Genomic DNA, 24,265 nt, shown 5'->3' on the forward strand with positions numbered 1-24,265 from the left:
CCATACTGGCTATTGGCCTCTCTGTGGTACACATCAATAGTTTTGTGTCTGTCACCACATTCGGAGAGATTAACTTTAAAAACCCCGCTGGTGAACATAGAGCATGTGTCTGAGACAGTCTCTTCCCGTATGCCCTCTCGAAAAAACATTAACCAGGAATTCAACAATACACTTAAGTGACCTTCCCTTCCATACCTCAGGCCACTTAAAAAAAGAATAATCTGAAACCCACACCATAGACTTAGTGCCTTCAAATCACTGACAACAGACCAATGATGTCCACCCCGACCTTCAGGCAAGTTCCATCAGGCAGACTCACTGGCTGGGCTTCCAGCACAGCTGCCTTAGCAGGCTTATTGCTACGAGCACAGACTGAACTCTCCCTGACCCCCTCTACCCAAAAGGGCATCCACAAAGGGTCACCAGTTATATTCACATGTCCGTCTTTTGGTAACTGACTTTCCCATATCACCACAATCATTTGTGTAAACCTGGAGGTGGCATAACTTTTATTCTCTCTCACCAAGACCATATTTTATACGGCAAATAACTTTCCAAAAGCCCTGCATTTCTCTACACATGCCGCGTTTTTTCTGGCTATCCCCTCTTCTTGTGGTCTATATATAATAGCATGCATCACTGCGGGGCATATTAACGAGGGTTTTAGCTCCACTTTTTTGGCTTTAAAAGCCAAATAAGCGGAGATAAAAAATATTGCCCTATCAACAGGGTGCTAACATGCAAAATCGCATGTTAGCACCCTTTTTCACTACGCTTCCCTTTGCATCTCTAATGAGATGCAAAGTGGGCGTTCCAGAGCAAAATAATAGGAGAAATGTCGCTAAGCGACATTTCTCCTATTATCAAGCTTCACGCTAACCCTGTTAGAAACCAAAAAAGCAGCGCTAACCACGGTTAACACTGCTTTTTTACGTCTGCTAATTTTCAGACTTAGCCATGTAATTCAACGGGAGGTGGATTGCATGGCTAAATCCACCATGGGCTATCAACAAGGATATCCCTATCTTTGTAGTTTTATCGCTGCATTACTAGCGATAACTTCCCAAAATGCCGCTATCGCTGGATTTTTTATCGCCTAGGCGGTTAGCGTTGTTAATAACGAGATAACCAGGCGATATTATCCAGCGATAGCGGGCGTTAACAAAATTAACGCTAAGCGCCATTAGCGTTAATTTTCCCTGTTCCTAGTTAATATGCCCCTGCGTCTCTTTCCATACTTTACTCCAATTGTCTCACTTCATGATGGGGGTGCTTACTCAATTTCACACAACACAACATTTTTAATAGTCTACGTTACCCCCCACACTCTTCATTGCTCATATCGTCATATTCTCATATTGTCACTCCCAACAACAGCCTGGATATGCAATCAGCATGTACATTACCCTTACCAGGTAGGTACTCCATTTTACAATGTGAAAGTTTGTAATTTTTAGGTACACGTTGTGAACCTAGCCCTCAAGGCCAGACCTCCACCACATGACAGCATATTTATAAGTAATTTATGATTCATTGGCAGAAAAATTCTCTTTCCTCTCAGGAACATCCTGAAGTGCTCAGATGCCCACACATATACAGTCAACTTTATCTTTAGAACGGAATAATTTATTTTTGCTCGTTGCCGAGTTCTTGAACCATAATGCTCCACCCACTCCTTGCCAGAATGTAGTTTAATTAAAACCACAGTAACACCACAGTTACTTGTATGAATTACAGCAATACATTCCTTCCCAATCTCAAATGGCTCTAGATATGGTGTTTGTTCTCAAACTATCACTCTTAAGACTATCAAGATCTTGTGCTTGCAATTTTGATATTTTCTTTCAAGATAAATCTGTGATTCAACCTTGGTGGCATAATCACTAACACATTTGAAGTAGAAATCTGTGAGACAGAGAAACAACATCAGTTGTTTTGTAGAACGCATGGGAGCATTCATAATCGTCCTAACCAAGTTCTACTTATGCCTTATGCACTCCATGCTAATGGGATGTCCAAGAAACTCTTCACTCTTCCCAAGTCTCTGCTGGTCTATGCATGTAATCACCAAGGGTGCGGTACCTGGTGGTTGTTACATCCCTCCCCAACTTGGCGTTGAACTTTGTTGTCGAGCTTGGAATGCAAAGTCTCTGAGTCTCTTGCTCGTGATAGATTGGGTCTGAGGTTATATTGCTGATGACGGGAGTGGTTGTTACTGTCCTCATGCTCCTGGCTGCCCTGGTGGGTGTTGACAACATTGTCTCTTGAGGTACTTGCTTCAGGGATAGGTCTGTTTGCAGGGGTCTCCCCGGAGACTGACTGCCAGTATGAGCTCTCCCACTCGTTCTCTCATTCCTCTGTTTCTGAGCCTGGCTGCGTTGGGGAACCATGACACAGTTCTGGTGACTGTCTTACACCCTTTTTGGCAGTCATCATAGTGCCGTCCGAGCAGATGACTGTCCAGATTCCGAGTTCAAATGGGGTTCAAAACGTCCACCCTGGCCTCCTGTCTTTTATCCATATTTTGTTTCCAGGGGATATCACTCAGACTCTTGCATGCCGCTTCATGCTTGCGTGCACGTATGTTTGAGTTCGCCTAGCCTCGGCTCTAGCTGGGTCATATGAAGGTGGAGTCCATCCTGGGGAGACAGGGATGATGTTTCGCTTGTGCCAGTTGAGCATTATGGATCATGGGGACCGCTTTGTGGTGAAATTAGGTGTCCTTCAATATTCCCTTAAGAACCTGTGCATGCTTAGTTCTGGATTGGTGCATTTAATGACAGCGATTCGGAGTGTTTTGTTCATGGTGCGCAAGAAGCTCTCAACATCGCCGTTGGCTGGCGCACTTTGAGCAGTAATCCGGCGGTATTTGATCCCTAAGTTGTCAAGTAGTTTTTTGAACTCGATTCCTGGAAAGGTGGGCCATTGTCTGCCTTTATTTCGTGTGGGAGGCCAAACAGCGCAAAAGTTCTTTCCAGCATCAGGGCTAAGTGTGGAAAGGCTGTGGTCTACCACCTCAACGATGGTAAACTTAGTATAGCTGTCTACCATTACAGCTGTGATGAGTCCATCTGAAAAGCTCACAAAGTCTAGGTTCACCTTGGACCACGGGGTGGGGCTGGTTCCTCGGTGATGATGGGCGCTGGGGGTTCTTGGAGACTTGTGATCTGTCAGGAAGGGCAGCGTCTCACTCCCTCATCAACGGCTGACTCTAGCCTGGGAAACCAGACTTTTTCTCTCATTCGTGTCGTTATTCAAACTGTCCTTTAGTGTCCTCCATAAACTAGGCCCGTAGCCAGTTCCACTACCTATCCAAGTGTGTCTGTGTGGTCATTATGTATGAATGATGGCCCCGGCCCTACCACATTACATTGTGCTGTGGACAGGGGGCTCAACCATGTCATCTCAGGCAGGTAAGAGCATGGGCATGTAGCTAAATATTCCCCCCCTATAACATGCTACAATGTTGCAATGTAGCATGCACCCGGAGGGCAGGCTTGCACGAACAGAGTAATGAAGGAGCGCAAGACCGCTCCGGGTCCAGGATCATACATGCCAAGTGTTGTTTGTATCTGTATTGTCGCAGCATGAGCCAAATGCCTAGCCACATTAGTAGTGCCAGTTCAGCCAGGCATGTACCCTACATCTGTGTCCGCCCTATCCTTACCATAGGCCTGCACTCACGTGACCACCTTCAATGGCCAACACCACAGTGTCGTTGTCAGGCTTGTAGACATGCGCAGACAGGCATGACAATACTGTGTAGGAGTGCAAGTGATGCAATCACGCAGCGCACATAAGTAAATGGGTTCGGGGGGAGGGTGGCAACGTAACACACAGTGATGCCGCTCATATGCCCCATGCAAGACATGTCAAAAATGAATCCCAAAGTCGTACTAAACAAACCCCACCCCCAACAAGCCACTTCACATTTCATGAATGCAAGTAGATTACAAACTTACACTAGGGATGAAAAGTTCCTCTGTCTGAACTACCAGGCGGCAGCACATCTGCACCTCCGACCTCGGAATTGCATGTGCCCGGCAACCCTGACCGATACTACAGCAGCTGTCGTCAACTCCCCCCCTACGCACAGCCCGACGACAGCCCAACGTATACACACCCCACACGCAGGAGTCCTTGCTTGAAGTTATCTTGCGTCTAATGGCCTTCACACTTACTCCCACGCATCCCAGGCGTACAAACGGTGCACACTAAAACAACTCATTGATCCGAGATGTGGTATTTCATCCACAGAAATGGCGCAGGTCAGAATAGCGCTGCTTGAACAAGAGCCACTAACGCAGTGGCCGAACATCCCGGACACATGCACAACCCCTGTCACGTGGAACTGTACTGTGCACGAAAGCTGCATTTACTGTGGGCACTGCCATTTGCAGTGCTGCGGATCAGTTACCGGCTAAGCTTCCGCTTTGCCAACGTCACCTGCATTCAGCCTGTGTTGCATTGTCGATCGTACATATTCGAGTGGTCCATGGATGTCTGCCTATCCAACTGGACGGTAGCTAAACTGGATTTTGACATGTGTGTGCGCGCCCCCCTGTTGGCCCACAACCAGGAGTGTCACCGTGATACCCGTTTATGGGATGCCTTGATACTTAGCATACATGCTGGCAGTTGGCCCTGGGACATTGCACAAATCCTTGTGTACAGTGACCACATTGAACCGCTCCCCTATTGGGCTGTAGAGCTAATTGGTGAGAGGAGGTGGATGCAGCACATCTGTCCGGACCTGCTAATGGATCGCCTCGCCATCCTGTTTGATGAAGTCGACAATGACCTCATGTTAGAAATGTTAGCCTACGAAGCGGCAATCGCTTTCATGGACGAGTAACTACTTAACTGCAGCCACAACAGATTGGAACACATTGCACATGTCCCCACACCTTGTTGCATCTTGGAGAGTTGGTCACATATCCCATGACAACAGTGGACATGGCTGCATTCGCCTGCACACCCAGCGCACAACAACGCGGCTTAACACACACCTTTGAAAGGTATGGCATGCCACCGGAGTGGACAGCAGCACTTGGCAACGTTCCTTATTCTGACATACTGCTGCATTGGTCTGCATGTTGTGGCACTTATTTCGCCCCTACTGACACGCATATGCTAATAAAGTCTAAGCACCTTCACTTGTATTCAACTTTGAGTGTTGATTTGAATGACAATGTGTGTCTCAATGCCTATCTGAGTCACGACCATACATGGGCATTGATAGTATTACCCTGGGAGTACCTTTTTGTGGAATCGGTGTCCCTACATTCATCCATACATTTATTCTTGATTGATCGTGGCCATGACACATCTGTGTGAATTTAAATGTTTTATTCACATTCAGTGGAGTGTTGAAGCTGGACCAGTACAGGGCCATGCAATCACTTTAAATTGTTGGCCCTTGGAGGGCCAGCCAGAGTCCTTTCGGGATTGACAAGTTCATAGGGAGTGGAAGACTACAGTCTGCAGTGTGATTGCAGTGTCATTGGTAACCACACCAAATATGGCAGTCCATGTCGAGGTCCAGGGTGAGTGTCACTCAGTGAATAGGGGGACAGTGGGAGGTGTTCTTCCAGGGCATGATGCAGAGGGCAGAACCAAGCTGAACCCGGCCATATGGCGGAGATGAATGCTTCCACTTCATCCTTGTTGCCAGGTTAAAAAGATGTGGCAACAGTGTGACAATATCACTGTCAAGGAAGCCTCCCCTTCGGTTCTGGACTCACACCGAGGTACCGACGGACAGAGCGGGGCCTCTCTATCCGAGCCGTTGCCGGGTGAGGTGAGGCTTGACTCCAACACATTGTTGGGAAAGGAATGTACTCTGCATGGTTGCCTGACCTGAGACGGTAGGGTGGCAGACCTAGCCACATGACTAAACTTACCATCCCAACCATGCTCTATAGCTTGTTTTGTTTTCTTTAAATTTTCCACAATGAGAATTTATTAGATGTTGCAGTAGCCTATTTTACAGCTTGGCCCTGACGAATGCCTGTAAAACGATACATGAAAGGCAGAAACATGTTGGCCTATTTCTAGATGCTTCCTTGACAGTGATATTGTCACACTGTTGCCACATCTTTTTAACCTGGCGTCCAGGGAGATACCAATAAATAATTTTTTCTACCTTGACCGCCATTTTAATTATGCACTTTTTTCTTGAGCACTGCACCCTATCAGTACCACTCGCAGTGAGGACTCATCTTCTTTCAGCATGGGAACTGTTGGCACCGAGCAAACACAATTGAGCTTGGCCAGATGAACACCTGCTGATAAGGTCCTAGATGACGAGGTTCCGCCAAATGGGTGGGCTGATAGGACTCTTTCATTACTGATGGACCCTCACCGTTAGTTGTGATAGAAGTGTTGGTCATTTGATTGTGGTCTCTTTCCTTCACTCTAAAGACCTCCTAGTTTTTTTCTTGTTATTCACGTTCTTAGTGGGGTTTTGACTAGAGAGGTCGGTAAATATTATCCCCTTGACCCTCAAAATACAGTTGTTTTTCCTTTAAAGTTCAGACCTCTAGATAAATTATGTAAAAACACGATATGGAAATCAGAGTACTATCTTAGGTGACCTAGTAGATCATATGATATCATTTAATCCAGTTGAAAATGTTGGTTTTGCTGTGCATGAGCAAATCATTACTAATATGATTGTCTAATTAAAATCTTCTCGATCAAGTACCTACTACACTGATGAACCAGACATTATAGGCGCAGTTGTTAAACATCTGTTTGAATATTTATTGAACATTTTGGTTATTTAACCTTTGTGGAAAATAAGCCTATCAAAACTGGTTTATGAAAACAACTTCTATCAATGCTCCCAGTAGCTGTCGACTTGTTGCTTTACTGGACAGTGTTGGTGAGGTATTTGCTTAATTGCTTAACATCTACTATTACAACTGTATTCTGATCGCTCAACCACTGTAATTTACAGGCAAGCAATCAGGATGTAGGAAGGAGGTACCTATGATGGATATATCCTTGACATTGTCTGTAACGGTGGACAAATATGGCATCCAGAAGTCCCAGAGCGCATGCTGCTTTCATTGACTTGAGCTACGCCTTTGACAAAGATGACTGGATGCTACTAAGATGTAGAAACGCATCAGCTTAAGGATATCTGTTTTTTAAAACACTTAAGCTTGTAATTAATATGCAAAAATATTAAAACGATGGCATTTGGAAGATGAAATGCAGTTATAAAACATAAATGGCATCTAAATGGTATCATTTTAGAAAATGCAAAAAGATGTTACTTGGTGATGCATTTTAGTTGCAACCTTTCATAGGTACTGCATGTCGGGAAAAAATAACCAAAATAATGTCTTATACTACGGGAATTTATGGTGTTTTTACCAATATGAGTAAATAAAGATTGGACACAATTGAATAAATTTAAGAGTCAAAATGTCTTCTATCTTATTATACGGAGCTGAATGCACATTTTTGGGCCGGTGAATGGTATAAAAGGTGTTTATGGACATTTTAGAAAGGGGCACCATCCATGAGAAAAGGATTATTGATCAAAGCATTACGTTTGGAATAAGAATTTACAGCAGTGGCGGTTCTTTCATAGGGCGAGGAGCGTCGCCCCCCCACACACTGCTGTGCTGACAGTGTGAAAAATAAAATGGTGATAAAATCATTTTATTACCATTTTATTGTTTACTCTCTGCCAGCAAACGGATCGTGATGGTGGGGCTGGGACAGTGCGTCACTGCTGCTTATTGGCAGCGGTAAGGAGTGGCCACTTCTGTTTGAAGTGTGCATGTTGGTTTAGCCGGGTAACGTGCTACTGCCACCTCTCAAAACCAGTGGTCTTAGACAGCTGGCTTGGAAAGCAATGCAAAAAGAACAATTGGTGAATGGAATGCTGAACAAAAAAAAAAACACTCGCCCACAGTACAGAGATCTGGGATTTTTGTTCACCACAACTTCCCAGTTGGGACGCAGCCTTATGCAAATCAGTCTGGACCCAGCCCCCGTGGGAAGAGTCCAATCTGAACTGCTAGATTAGAACCTTCCTGGACCGGAAACAAGCATCCTAGGACCGCTTTCGGGGTATCAATTCATATCAGCCAAGATAGTGGCGAGCACGGGACCCATGTCCGGGCATCCCCGTCCCACTTGGGGGTGACAAATGCAAAAAGAATAAGTGATGGATGGAATGTTGAACAATGTCAAACACTAACCCCCTGTACATACATTTAGATATTATTTGGCATTTACATATCAAGATAACCCTGAACATGACTATCCAATGCCATTTTAGGACTACAGTTTATATGCAGTGTTAATAAAATTCACTTACGTAAAGTCAAACTTTGAATGACCGGCCAGAGAAGAAACACTGTGTTTACAATTTATTTGCCTCACACCACACAAAAAAGCCAGAAGAGCATTAAACAAAAAACAAAAGAACATTTAAAGAAAAACAAAAAAACTTGGAGCTGAAAACAGGAAAACAATGGCAAAAATCAGCAAGGCAATGGGGAATTGGGTTTTCTAATATAAGTTGTGTTGTGCAACACAAATGAAGGAGCTCTGTGTTGCGCCAAACTAAGATGGGTCATTTTCCTAATAAAAAATATCTATAATCTTTCAAATACACCCTAATTGCCTGCTGACATGTCTGTGTTCTGCTTGAGTCTCATCTGTCAGTGGATTATGTATTACTTATTGTGCACAATTTCCACCTTATTTTGTGTGCTTTACGTAGTGCCCTGTGCTATGAGTTGTTGGTTTATGCTCCTCGGCTTTATCCACTGAGATGGAAAGACGTGTCAGGGGTTGATCTGGCCAAGAAGGTTTGGCTTGCATTTGACCAGTCTTGAAGCTAAAAATATGTTTCTTTGACTAGTATTTACTAAACAGAGTCGTTTTTCAATGACATGACTAGTATTTCGCATATTCAAATGCTGAATATTAACTTGAGGTAAAAGCTATTCAAAGGTAATTGGTCTTGATAAACTCCAACAAGAACAAAACACGTGTCAAGTTTCTGTCTTCTTGGCAGGCATGGGAGGTATTTTGCCAGTACTTACACTGAAAATTGTTTTCCTGAATTGTTTACTGTACCTTTCTGGCTAAGTATGGGTAATACTCTACTGATACATAGATCTCCGACTCTGAGCTCGAAAACATATTTCCTCCTACAATTTAGAGGGATGCAGAGTGAATATTGGTGTGCTGTGAACAATCTCTACCTAAATTGGGATTTTCACAGAGTTCATTCCTCTGATTTATCCTAATGTGGTGAGGAGACAAGCATAGGTTTTTTCTCATACACTCGTTTCATCGTTTAAACTGTGGTCGAATTCATGGCAGGTGTTCAGGCTAATCATTGACAATACATGTATGTTCCATTTAAGATAAACCGTGAGTTCTACTTTCATGGATGTCAAGAAAATCTGCTATAGATCTGGCCCTCCTGGAATTATGTTGATCAATTCTGGTTTAAATTATGTAATTTTAAGGTTGTGAATCCAAAACGACTGTGTAATCCTTACTGAGAAGATGTCGTGTGCTCCTTCCAGGTATCACGCGTGCAAAGACTGGCTTTGTTTGAAGTTTAGAACTTTGCTTTACTGTGTCTCATCCCATTTTGAAAGATTTGCTATGATCCCCTCCTCTCCTCTTCGCCAAGATGTCAAATGAGCAGAGTCTGTACCAGCAGTGGCGGATGCATTCTCAGGGATTTGTTTTGTTCCCCTCTCAGTATTCCTATGAATGGCATTACGCGCATCAGCATCTTTGTTTCATGGGTTTGATGTAATTACCTAATGTCATGTGGTTTGTAATCAGATAACGAAACGGAATACCCAACTCACATCACATAAATATGTACATGCACATTATACAGCTGCAATGAGGTTTACAATTGGTGGAATATTGAAGCTTAAAGACTTTGCGGCTGTCCTTGAAGAATATTGGATGTCTTCTTTGTTCCTTCTTTGCAGAAGGTCTCCTGCTGTCGGCCATCTCTGTCGCCTGCTGTCATCATGAATATCACACATATCTGTTGGGGACGTTGGGCCGCGCGTTGTTCTCAATTATAAGCCTAAAATACAGAACAGAGGAGTGCATGATGTACTATGATCAGAAACACAATCAATAAATCATGCGGTCCATGTAGAATTGATCGGTGGCCAGGTCACAATAGGAAACACAAGATGTCCTGGAAATTTGCCATAGCAACCCCTATACTAAGACGAGGAAGCCTGACCACTGCAAGGCTTGTTTTCGGGGTAGCGACCCAAATAATTTATATATATATATATATATATAATATTTTTTAAATAGGTGCATTTTACAGCACGTTTTGCATGATAAACTGCCTTTTTCGAATCTCCTTTCCTCATTTTTTATGATCTCTTATCCTTTCTCGTGATTCCTCTCCTCTTCCATTCATTAACCATCATATCACTAAACCTTGGCTCGCTCTCCTCCTTTCTTCTCTACCCGAAGGATATATCTCTTCTGCTTTTCCCTGAGACTTACTCCCCATTCTCTATCCCAACTCTTTGCGTTTGCTCCCTTCACTGCCTTCTCTTTTCCTACCCTGCATAATTCTCTCTCCACCTCACTCTCATTCTGGGGGCCATGGATGACCATCACGCCCCCATTCTGGACATCAGAGGTCAGTCCAGAGAATTTGTGGTTGAGCATAGGGGGCTATGAGAGCACCGGTCGAGAAAGAGTGGCGCCTGTTTTTACACTACTCAGTAACTGCACGATTGCTATGGAGAGCTTGTAATAGACAGAGTACAGAAATAGCCCCATAACTTCAAATCTGGGATTTCCTTACATCAGGCTACTTCGACACCTATGGTATTCATTGGGAGTGGGAAGCTTCAGAACCGGAAGAAAATAGAGTTATTTTTAATTATATGAATTGGAAGCAAGTAGCAAGCTAGATAATTGTTTTTTGCACAGGAATCATAATTTGCTAAAATCAATGCATGGCATCAGGGATTTGGAAGTTAAGGAATATAACACCAGGACTGGAACAGTGAGGGGGACAAGATTAATCTAAGGGATGTTTTAGTGGAGAGGCATGGCTCACTGGATCATATTATGTAATATTGTACCGATGCAATGTAATTTTGAACCAATATTTGTAACAATCACTGCAAAAAATATTTTTTAGTATTGATCATTCACTGACAATATCTTCTTTGTGTGTGGGCAGGTCATTGCAAATGTTAGTTTTGGACTGATCGATCAGTAGAAAACTGTCCTGCAGCAATGCAAACTTTCTGGTCATAGTCTGGAAGGACTGTTCAAGCAAAGAGGAGTATGGTGTAATCCGTTTGTGACTCTATCATCCTTTGCAGCTGGTCCCAGGGGGGCCTCTAGTCTCCAGACATAGAATATTCTGGCTGCAAAGCATCTCAGCCATTCGTATTCCTTAACTGTGCTGTTGCAAAGCGATGCAGTGAAAAATATTGGTATTTACTTTCTAACACAAAAAGCATTATATGCTCGTTTGCATTAAGGAGGCATTGCTGGAATGTGTCTTGGGAAGATCAGTGCAAACACCCACAGCTTGTGATATAATCTCGATGTACTTGCATGAAAAATTAGTAAATCTCCCCCACAGTGACCTTCCCAGTCACTGTGTCATTCAACCTCATAGTTATGGAGAAGTGCTTAGGCAAACTAACGTAAATCAATCTGTCTGTGGCATTACTGCTAAATAACTGAATAATCCTTATATCTGTAAAAATTTACAATGTCACTTTAATGCTATTGCATGGAAAAGCAAGCTTATACTCGCGTAACAGCCATTTTTTTCTGCAAATAAATGATTAACCCTCATGTCAGTAGAAATAAATGCAGAATGTTACTGTAGTGCAGTCACAAGTAAAAATCAAACATACCTACTTATATAGACATGTTTTTTCCTTTAATGATTATGCAGATCTAGGCATACTACAATTCACAATGTCTTTCTTCAACATCTGACACATTTTACGCTATGGTGAATCCCTTGGACCAACAGATATTTTTTTCCTTTAATCACATTTAACAAGCATTGGCTAAGCCAATAGGTCTCGCCTGGGTGGGGGTGGATATCGATACCCCGTCTTAATATCCACCAGAGGCCTGGGTGGGAGGGGGAGAAGGAACAGGGATGGGAGGGTGAGTTGACTGTGGAGGTTAATTTTGGCTCCACCAGTGTGTATGTCACAAGTTATGCAAACTAATGTGCAAATAGCACTTCACATACTCCTTTGGTTTATCAACAAGTCTTAAGCAATGGAGCTTCAATTATATTTCTGAAACGTTCCATGTGTATATTGATGCTGAATGATTTTACTTTAAATTGTAGTTCTCACTTATAGTTACCCGAATGTTTTATTGTCACCCTAATTCACCTGTAATATTTCCGTAACCATGATTTATTCATATTGTCGTTAATATTGTGACCACACAGGCGCATATATTCAAATGTCAGGTGCACATTGATTATTTTACTAAGTTAGCATGGCCAAAGGCCTTAAACGTTTAGGATTTCAATGTTTAACCTTCAAAGTGAAAGCTGCTTGTTTGCATATTTTCTTTCCTCTGCAGGTGCAGATGCAAGCCTTCATTAGTCATTGAAAGGGCATTGTTTATTTGTAGCAATAGTAAGGTATGGGAGGAAACCTTTGGCAAGAAGTAGACGTGCTAAGTTGTTGGAGACAAGTTCTCATGGTGGAGACAGGATGCTCAGGGTCGATCGAATGTATCCCACCGAAGAGTGGGAGAAAAGCGAAATGTTGCCTATTTCTACCAGAGAAAATGGAAATGTACTGGAAGATGATGCTGTTGGTTACCTTGAGTACTTTGTGTGTTAATAGGCATTGTGTAGTTAGGGCCATCAGCAGACTCCTTTAGATTTTCTAGAGGTACAGACCTCATTGCTACATCTTTGAGTGTGGCTTTCTGCTTTACACTCTTTTCGAGTGGAGTACTTGTCTCCATTATGCTGACACCTTTCTTTGCTTCCTTGATTAATTAGGGTTTCCAAATTTAGAATAGGGATCGAATAATATATAGATCTCAAAGTTACTCATGACTAGGCAGGAGGAGCGAAAGTTACAATTTAACTTACACATTTTAATTCCTTATCTTTTGCATCACAGGGATCACATTTCTAGTATGCTTCATTTTGTTTAAACTGAATTTCCTTAGGAGATTCAAGCTTATTTTGGCGGTTTTATACTTTTATAACCTGCACCTGAGTCTCATTTTTGTTAGTTTGTTTGTAGGTCTGTAATAAATCAAATTAGCCTTCTTTAGTAGTCCTAGCTTTTTTGTATGGCCAAAGGCGTTACACTGTTAATTGATATTGTAAATCGATGACTAACTCCATTTTACCTCTTAAGCTATGACAAGATTGATCGACCAAAGAAGAAGGTTGTTTGTAGGGCAGAGATCCCATCAACAGGAAGAAGAAACAGAGACAGGGTGAGGGGAAGGTAATCAAAAATGGAAACGCTACGATGCGGTCAGCGTTGACTGCATCATAGCTCTTTTTTTCAGAACAAATAGTACGTGAGCCACAGCACGAGCAGATTACGGCCAGCGGTGGAACACTAATCTTTCTAATCTGTGCTTGGTCAGCGCACAACAGAAAGAAAAGAAAGTGATGTATTGAAAGCGCTGGCCAATTAGAAGGCAGCAAAGAAGAGTGGCAATGATGCAAGGAAATGGTAACCCCAACACAAGAGTCTCGAAGCAAGATAGCATGCACTAGTGCATGCTTATGCAGGCGAGACCTAAAAATGGAGCAAATTCTGCTGGTGCTGTGACTCGTTTCTAAAGTATTTACATGTGTGTACCTGCCTTGGGAAAATCTTAGAATTTCCAACGAGTCACACAATCCTGGTGTTATTTTTCTATGAACACCGGCAGATCAAGGTGCTCAGCCACAGTAGACAAAAGTGAGGCAGTCCCCTAAGTGGCAAGTCTAGTTTCCAGCAATGAAATATTAGCATTGTTTTGCACTGCACCGTTTGACTTGCATCATCTTCCAGTGTTACTAGGATTGATCTGCTCAGTTCATGGCCGTCATTTACAGGCTGACAGCACATGTACAGTGTTCTTGACAGTGCGCGGGCAATTCAAACCCTGCGCCGTTCAATCTTACTGCATGTGTGACACTCCCACTTTGTTTTTTTATTTTTGCCTGCGGTTAATCTGTGGGTATTAAGCTGTGTCCTGCTCAGCTTCAGACCCTCACACTCATAAGGAAATAAGGAGGGACAGCCAGTGCTTAATATTGAGAAGAAAAAAAAAATAAGTGTCCGGCCCCTCATCAAGAGGTCATTGCAGCTGGCACTATCAACGGCCACTGTCAGCGCTGCCAATGAGAGTACCTACACAACTACTAACCATCACACAGCTACAAGTTTGACAATTCAGACTTTTCAAGGCCGCCAAAGCTATACAAATGGCTTGGGCGGCAGGTATTAGTTGTTTTTAATGTATATTGAATTTATAAACACCTGTTGTTCTGTTCATCTCTAAACTATACAAAAAGGGCCACCATGTGGCAGCTGTCATAAGAGCTGGAGTTTACAATTAAGTGCCGGTGCCGAGCAAAGGAAATCACTGCTCAAATTAAGCACTGGCCCCTGCAGCACTGGCTGCCACTGAGTGGAGTAGAGGCTAAAGAGAGTGACAACTGCCCCAGACATTTTAAACACCAGCGTTCAGTGCACCAGCTAGCTTGGGGAAATGCCTAATGTACATTATGGACAATCTGACCTTGCCATAATTGTTGGGTTGTTTTGGGGTTCTCAGTGCAATTATGGCAGCGGAGGGACACCAATCTCTCGAATCTGTGCTTGGTCAGCGCACAAAGGAAAGAAAAGGAACTGACGTATTGAAAGCGCTGCCCAATTAGAAGGCAGCAAAGAAGAGTGGCAATTATGCAAATGAATGGTAAGCAATGGGTGGGTTCTAACCCTAACACAAAAGTCTCACAAGCAAGAGCGCATGCGCATGCTTATGCAGGCAAGTCCTATAAATGCGAGAAAGCAGAAGGGTATGGCTGGTTGGGGGCGGGTGGGTGTGCAGGTCGGGGAGGAGTGGCTTGCCCAATGCTGTGGGCCCTGACTGTTTGGTCGGCCCTCTGGGGCCGACCAAACCAGTCATGCGCATTCTACATTTTCTCTATGTAGGCTGCATGCAGCTACATAGAGAAAATGGCCTCTCCATAGTGGCCCGACTGGGCGCTGTCCCTACCAATCACAACGCTACCATTGCAGTTTTGTGATTGGCTGAGGGAAGGGACGCTGCCTGCATCCTGTTCCTGCTGGAGGCAGGAGAGCAGGAAAGCAGCAGGAAAACGCCGGACCCAGCCAGGAGCGGAGGCTGTGTGGGACCCAGCTAGGTACGTTTTTTTTTAATCCCCCCCATGCGAACCCCCATGCGCCTCCTCCCACCCGCCTTCCTACCTGCGAGTCATGCGAGCCGTGACTGATATCCAGACCCTATGTAATGCAATTTTTTTACATAACTGTCACAATCTCAGGAATAGTAAGGGCTATGTAAATACAATAACAATTAAAAGCAAGCACTTCACAGCTCAGTAAACTCTGTGCACTAGCTCTGAAAAAGCTTCAAGTGATTTGATCAATTAACTGCAACAGCAGTCTCCTGTCTTGAGAAATCAAAGCCAGGCAAACAGCTAAATACACCTTTCTGCCAGTGTGCTGCTAGCCTGAAAGAAATGCAAATATGAACCACGAGTTAATCATTAAATCCTTTACAATTGCAGATTAACTAGTTGTGTACATTTGAATTTCTTTCATTCCAGAAACACACTGGTAGAAAGGCGTGTCTTCGCCTTCCCAGCACAGGAGAGTCCCTGAATAACACCCAAGGGAAAGCATTTTAACTACAAGTGACCGTCTGGAACGTTTTCTTTTAGCAAGTGAAAAGCACGACCCCCTTCCCATGCCTCCACGGCCCCCCTGGGGGTCGCCCCCCACAGATTGAAGACCTCTGAGCTAACGAGAGTGACAACTGCCCCAGGCATTTTAAACACTAGCGTTCAGTGCACCCACTAGATAGGGTAAATGCCTAATGTCAGTTATGGACAGTCTGACCTTGCCATAATTGTTGGGTCGTTTTCGGGTTCTCAGAGCGGAATTACCACTTCCTCCAAACATAAGGAACTGTTTTTTGGAGCTGTTAAACTGTGGCATCTAGGACTGTACCCTCAGCAGCGACTGTTTATGATCCTTAACGGCAGTCAGAACAGGGGACACTGATGTATACTTGTTATCAGCATATGATCAATCCATGAAAAGTGGACATAGGTGTTACTGGATCAGGCTTGTTAGAGCAAAGACGTAACACATCCCGCCTTTGTGGCAAAATATTTTAGAAATGTAACATAGTATCGTTAGTGTATGAGATAATATTACAATTGCGTTCTGATAAGAATCTACCTTTCCCACAGTGATGTTACATTTAAACAGTGCTTAATTTGAGTGGGTGGTTTCCGATGCTCGGCACAGCATTTAGTTGTCAAAATGGACACATATGACGGTCTGCCACATGGTGGCGCTCCTTGCCTAATTTAGAGATAAGCACAAAAATAATTGTTTATTGATTTAATTTACATTAAAACTGACTAATAACTGCCGCCACAGAGATCTGTATAGCTTTGGGGCCGGGGATAGTCAGAATTTCGGGGCCCAAAGCTGTACAAGCAGTTGTATTTTTACTGTAATTGGCAGAGCTAGCAGCATAAATGGGTGGTTCAAGCAGATGTGGCCTCCTAGCGAGGACCCTGACGCTTATTTTTGGCAAATCAAGCACTGCATTCATATCACATTGTGAAATTCATATTTCTCCGTCCTTATTGCGGTTTATCTTACTTCTAAGACACCTTGGCTATGATTACTTCTTGTTCCCATGCGTCTTTTACTAAATTCTAAATATCATCTTAAAAGGTAACATCTCTAGCAACATATTTAAGCAGATTGTGCAGAAAGCTTTGAAAAACATATACCAAAACGTCAATCAAAAAAGGTAACTGACAAGAGCGGAACACACCATCAGGACTAACCAATGTTGTTATAGTGCAAAATTACGTCATCAATATTTTGTAAAAGATGATAATCCACACAGAAAGCTTGGATAACATTTCAAAAGAAGGTTGACTGGGAGCATGTAGATGTTTTTGTTAATATTAATAAATATGTTGTCCATGTACGCCATTTCTGTTAGATATATACTGCTGAAATTTGTTGTTTGCGATTGGAATTCTGTTTTGGCCTTTATTTTGAAATCATTGTTTAAAAAGAGGGTGATGTGTTGATGTCTCTTTCAAGTGGAATTTTGGGGGTTGTTGTAATGCCGTTTATGCTATGTGGAACAGATTTAGGTGCACACTGTTTCGATTCCTTTCTTCGTCATTTACTGGTTTTACTCCCTTGCTTCCTGTGTGCTCATTTCTCTTAAGGAATGACCATTAACTTACTAGTACCACCTGAATGATCCATCATTTCAGGTTGGCTATAAGACAATTTTCACAGCACATCATGTAAAATATTCAAACACTCCACATTTTCAAGGCAAAATTTAGAGGTATGTCCTTTGCAGAGCCAGTGCTTCTAAAAGGCAGCATCATTACGTCAGACCTAGTGTTTTGTTACAGTTTGTTAGTAGTCAAGCACACATACTAAGCCCTACACAACACTGGACCAGAATACCTGAACAGCTGCATACACTTTCACCAACCCACCAGACATCTATGCTCTGCCTCACTCTCATTTGCACACATTCCCCACATCTGCAAGGGCAACACTGGAGGTTGCTCATTCTCCTCCATCGCATGGAACAACCTCCCACAACACATCAGAGCCTCCTCCTCACTTGTTGAGTTCAGCGAAAATCTGAAGACCTGGCTCTACCTTTGGGACCACAAACTTGCCCAAGCGCCTGGATACACTCTTGAGCAGCCGCAGCCGGTAGTAGGTGTAACTGCAGGGCGGTGATGTGGGGAGGGGGAGGGGCAGGGTGGGGGGGGGGGTAGTAATGTATGGATTACGGACTTTTACAGGTAAGTAAACATGTAAATAAATAAAACTAATTTTCATGCGCGCACTGCATCGCATTTGGTGATGCAGTGCACGCAACGAAATTCGTTTTATTTATTTATATGTTTACTTACCTGTTAATGTCCGTAATCCATACATTACTACCTCCCACCCTGCCCCTCCCCCTCCCCACGTCACCGCCCTGCAGTTACACCTACTACCGGCCGTGGCTGCTCTTGAGTGATTAGTGCGCTATACAAATTAATATAACATAACGTGGGGAGTGCTCTAGGGGTTGAATATTATTATGAATAAAGCACCCAACATCCTTGCACCGTTTATTGTCCTTGAAAAGTGTCTTTCTTCTTCGGTCAAAATTTTCAAGCACTGCCCCTATCTTGAGAAACCTTCAAAAGGGCTTCTTTGAGATATATGGGGAGCTTGTTGACAGATGAATTTGATTGATGTATTCAACTGGGTACCTTATTTCTAACTCCAGCATAATTGGTAAATAAAATATGCAAAGTTGGTGGATTACTTAAGTCCACACTTATTGAGTAATTTTGCTGACCTTGTCTTGTACAAGATTTAGCATAAAAGGCCATATAAGTGTATTGGCTGCATTTGTGTCTGGTGGGTAGTAGATCCTCTTTAAATAAAAAACAAACTTCACATAATGAGCCTGTACATAAGGGGTTGTTTCCCCAATAGCTATTTCAAAATGTAATGGGTAAAGAAAAAATATAATCAAAATTATCCACAGCACCCGGCCATCTTATATAACCTCGTAATAAAAAAAAGAGGAAAAAGTATTGTATACTGACCTCTTTGCATTGTGATGTTTGCACCGTTTTCTTCTTATTAAAACTAAATGAAAATCAAAAGAAAAAAATCCAGTGAGTTACAGAATTAAATATTATGCAAACAGGGCTTACAAAGGGCCAAATGTACACAGGGTTATAGCGTTTGCAAACCCTCTGACTCGGAAAAACAGAGGGTTTGCGAATGCTAAAGTCCTTTTTCAAATGTACTAAGCCCAGATTGGCCCAGAAAACATTTTCTGAATTTGTTAAATGGGTTTAGGACTTCATACTAAATTGTTATCTGGAAGGGGTGCGTTTAAGATACCATACCGAATTGTTATTTGGAAAGGGCGTTTTAGGCTCCTTTTCCAAATGTCGATTATTTATAGAATGTATACATGTTTTGCAACAGAAATCTACTTGCAAAACATTCATATTTTTCTGAAAGATCACAATGGCAAATATCCTATTTACAAATGGGAAGGGATCCCCAAGAAACCCCTCCCAACTTTGTGAAAGTTTAAAAAACATTTTTAGGAGAATTTATTCCCCCCAAAAAATAGATTTTTTTAAAATGCATTCTTTTTTTTTTATTTAAAAAAGGGGCACCATTAAAATAATATAAAGCTTTATTTAAAAGCAATCACAGATCTGATGGTCTGCTACTCAGCAGGCCACCATCCCTATGATAGCAGTGAATGGAAAGGGCCTCAATTTATGCCCTGCCTCGTTAATATTCATGAGGTGCGTTGAATTGAGAACCACTAAAATTTGGTATTTTTTTAACCAACCTATTAGCACAGAGGTCGGTTAGAAAAATATGGATGAAATCGGTAAAAGTTGACAAGGCAAATTGTGACCAGTTTTACCACATGCATTCTTAGTACAGAAGGCCCAACATTAGTTCTGTATTATATGAAACAGTGTAGTCCAAGTGACATGCAACATGGCTATTGACATAAGTGCTCAAAGTATTTTGTGAGGGGCTGAATTCCTGCTCCTCACTCCTGCCAATCAATAATGACACCTTGATTCTTTAAGCGACTTCAGCTTATTGTCTCTTCTTGACATTAATTGGTGTTCCGAGCACTCATTCTGTTACTGTTTTGGACTCACAACTTATTTTATTCCTAAAGACCTTTAAAGACCCCTATATAGTAACCTAAAACTGATTTGATTTATCTGTTTCACTGTTTCTCCTACATTTATTTATTTGATTTAGCGATAGAATGCTACGTGCTGTCACATGGCCCATTCAAAGCAGTTTTTACAAGAGGGCTTGCTGCAAGCCAAGGAGAGATTGGAAGAGGCAAACAAGTGAAAAAGGGAAAAAACAATGAGGGGAAACCAGCCAAAATGCTTGGAGGAGGGTGAAACCGCGAAACAGAGAATGATATTTGAAGAGCATATAATGTCTGAGATAAGGATTACAGGCGATGCAATCCACTATTTTGTTCTAGGAATTGAAAACCTATGACAACGAGCAACTTTGACAACTGAAAAAGAGCAGAGGTGAACCTGCTAGTGCCGTAGGATTTAAGAAGTCTGCCTGGTTGTTTTCCAGGTAGCTAGAGGAGTGAAGGCTTGTGTTGATCAAGCAAAGCCATTAGGCTTGATCCCATCTGCTGCCTCGAAAGTATAGAATCAATGGAATTGATTGTGCTTACGTCTACCCAACTAACCAGAGCGAGGGGTGGCATAGGGATTAGAAAGGCTGAATGTCATGGTGGAATGTCCCAGACAATTCCGATTGTATGAGTAAATTATTGTGATATTTTGCTGTGCACTGCTTGGCGTGAGTGGTGGATCTGGACTCGTGAGCTGTAGCGCCAGCGAAATCAAGACAACTGGCCAGAAAGTAGCTAATTTTTCTGCATGCAACGGCTGGGCATGGTTCTTTTTTCCTGAGGATCTTGTCAAGTCTTTTTGTGTGATTTGAGGACTTCATGGGATCCTGTGGATTAGATCCACAGCCTGGTGCATGGGTTTTAATCTGTATGGAAGATTCAGCTCGCCAGCCAAGTCCCACTCATTTTTTTGGAAGGATTTCTTTGAATACATTACTGTGGGCTGGTACAGTAGATCTTTCAGGATTCTCTAATGGATTACAAACTTCCTTCCTTTTTACTTTGTGGGCGGTGCTCGGCTAAAAAGGAAAACAAGATCGGTGGTCGACTCAATCTGGTAGTCTGTTGTTTGATGCTGGGTTGACAGTGAAAGGTTTTCTTAACATATTTATACATGGGTTTGTTTTACATATTTACATTCCAACATTTCTAGTTTTCATTTCATTTGCATTTGTTTATATTATATGTATCAGCAATTTAAGTTAAGTTAGAAGGCCAAGTTTCATTAAGTGTCTTAGATTAAGTCCCCATATCCAGAATACATTACATGCAAAAAGTTGTAGCAGTTTGATACAATAGACTCCCCAGAATGTCTTCGATCTCATGGAGAGGTCAAGGACTTTATACACACGATATGGCCCGGTCCACATATACAGCGGTTCTTGGAAGTGGTCTTTCACACACTTAGCAAAACTATAAATCAAAAACTCAGCAAAGATCCCAGACATACTCTGTCACATATAACCTCGAACCTCTATGCTAACAGATAGGAAATGTCTCTAATTGGTTTGAGCTTGGTTGTGACAAAGAGGGACACAGCCAGAGTCTGTAGGTGAGGCGATGCCCGGGCCTTAAGTGTTGGCCAACGATTGGACCGTAGGTTCATGGATGATACTGTAGGAGCCCATCAGCAAGTTTCAAGGGGTCCCTACGAGTAGTTTAAAATCTGGGATAAACGCATGTGAAATAGAATGATAGTATGGAATGACAGGTAAATGTGAATAGTGTCTGACGTATTCGTAGTACGATTACATTGACATGGGATTTGGGTGTACAGTGTACAATGTTCAGCGCAGATCTATGATTTAAATGGCATGACAATATGTATGAGATGTCAAAGGTTTTGTAATCATTATAAGATGACGATAGGTGATGTCCCCTCTTGAGAAATCAAAAAGGTTATGCTATAAAAATGTTTCATTTAGTAGATTTTAGGATTTAAGTCTAGTCGCTATAAGTGGTGTTTGTATCGTAGGTCTTTTAGGAAGGATGTGGCTCCTTCAAGGGGGCACCAAGCCACATATTTAGATCTTTGCAAAATATCACATGGTTTGAATGATTTGGCACATAATGTTTGACAATTCTCTTAGTCTGGTGAGTGGTCAGTGGAGAGTCACTAAAACAAAGACAAAGGGGTGTTTTTGATGCTGACATTCCTTGCCATGTTCGACATCTCCACTGCAAAATCTGGTGGAGATTCCTCTAAGTTGATATTCAATGGATCCATATGATAGCTGGTGCTCCTACCCTACTCAATGCAGCCTGGTGGAAGATCTTGTATCCTTCTCATACAAGCTCTGAAACAACAGTTATCAAAAACCATGTTTCTGTGAGTTAAAGCAGATCAAGAGAAAGTTTCTAAATTAAACAAGCAATTACATTGCAATGTTTGACCACTGCACTTGTATTCAGCAACAGGGCCTTTGAAGCTGGCGTCGAGGCTATTAGCTTGAAAATCATAAACCCTAAAACAGTAGGAAGGTAGGGGGAAAGGGTGAAAAAGGTTGTTAGCTAAATTGTGTTCTTCTCATCTTGGAGCGCAAATCTAATTACAATCATAAATCAAGTGCTAATACTTGTTCATTGTGCACTGTTGCAAAAAACAAATGTTTTCCTCTAATATTGAATTACAAATGATTTTTGCAACAGTGCACATTGGACAAGTATTAGTACTTGATTTATGATTGTGATTAGTTTTGGCCTGCTTGACATCATGCCTACCAATGTAGCATGCTAAGGTTATAGGAATAGTAAGCTTAGAATAGAAGTAGAGTTAGGAGTGCTCCACTACCAAATATAGAGTAAATTTCTAATACCAATATTTGTGATGGTAGTTCCTCTATGCTGACAAGACATGGTGGGCGTTATGCCGTGAACATTTGTTTCCCAAAGTGGCACCCACATCAGTGGAAAAGTTGGTTATCTAAAAATATGGTGAATTGTTCACCACATGTGTGGCACAAGTATTTTCTCAACCAGGCTAGCGGTTTGCTATGTTGACGGCTAAACCTTAAATTAGGTAATTCGTTTTTCTCGGGCAAGATTCTCTGTCTAATATACTTTTACTGACATCAACAATTACATCTTTTAAAATTGAAAACGTTTTCTAACATTTACAAGCTACTTATGAAAATAATTTAACATTTCACTCCCCTGGCGACCATTTTTTTAAAAGGAACAACAAAACAATGCTGAGTAGGTCATATGCTGAATATGGTCATAACATCCTCAACATCAGGGTCAGGCTCTTTGGGTACTCTTATAAACAAATTAATACTTAGTTCCCCAAACTAGAAAAAGATGAGAAGAAACGGGGTGTATGGAACTAAGGGAACGTGTCAGTCAGTCAGGGAACGAGGTGTTCCCTTGTTGGAACTAGGGGACCTCACACACCCAGACGGGAGCCTAGGTGTCATGCTTCATCATCGGTCTCCTGCTCCTCGTCAGACTGGCGCTGCAATGTCTGACGGGCGCCGTAGGCGCTCTTTGATGGAGATCTTTTGTTCCCGCCAGTTTTTGCGTGAGTGTGAGGGGTCTGGTGTAAGTGTAGTCGTGAGTGAAAAGGTGAGGTTAAAAGAAGGTAAGTCAGTCCACAATGAACTTTATTTGGGGTGGCTGACTCCCTAGTTTAAAAGGGTGGGAGGGGAGAAAGGGACTGTAAAGGCTACAGTGAACTTGCTCAACCCTCTAAGAAGGTCGACATGTTTCATGCCAATGTGGCAATTCTTCAGGACCTCAAGTGTTGGGTACTACACAGTGAAAAAATGAAAATAAATAAAGTTTCTAAATACAACCTCAATGGGTCAATCAGGGAGCAAGCCAGCAGGTCTTGCTCTGGAGGGGAACCTAGAAAAGTCAAGTGGAAGGGTTGTAATCTCAGCGAGTAGTATGATTACCCCTTCATTAACCAGGTTCCAAACACATTCTCCATACACCATCTAGCATTGGTATACACTGTGGCACATCAATCACACAAGAAATGGGGCACATCGGTCAATGGTGCGACCATACAATGGTTAATCAAAAAGTGCGATCGCATGCTGACACTGCCAAGACCATGCATTCAGTCAGAAGTAGGAAGGTTAAAGGTTAAAAAAGACGGAGGCTAAACTTGTACCACATCACATTTATATTGATGACTAGAAAGGTGCTTACCCTAGGAACAACCCTAAAGGGCCCCGCAGTCTGTTCACGTGGGGCAGTTCAAGTGGTAAAGTACCTGTAAGAGAAAAGCACATACAGGGACCCCACCGGGTATGTTCAA

At 42.4% G+C, this 24,265-nt stretch overlaps 1 protein-coding gene across 1 annotated transcript in view; it reads right to left on the bottom strand.

The window, feature by feature from the left end:
* Nucleotides 1–8,377: 8,377 nt before the first annotated feature.
* Nucleotides 8,378–24,265, bottom strand: part of CD8A (CD8 subunit alpha) — a 95,107-nt gene continuing 79,219 nt past the window's right edge. The window contains exons 6-7 of the mRNA XM_078678676.1: nucleotides 18,896–18,938; nucleotides 8,378–10,087 (exon numbers count right to left, since the gene is read on the bottom strand). Of these exons, the coding sequence (XP_078534802.1) occupies nucleotides 10,036–10,087; nucleotides 18,896–18,938 (95 nt within the window). The 3' untranslated portion in view covers nucleotides 8,378–10,035. The remainder of the gene's footprint in view (nucleotides 10,088–18,895; nucleotides 18,939–24,265) is intronic.

Source organism: Lissotriton helveticus, chromosome 2_2, assembly GCF_964261635.1.
Source record: "Lissotriton helveticus chromosome 2_2, aLisHel1.1, whole genome shotgun sequence".
Taxonomy (NCBI): Eukaryota; Metazoa; Chordata; class Amphibia; order Caudata; family Salamandridae; genus Lissotriton; species Lissotriton helveticus.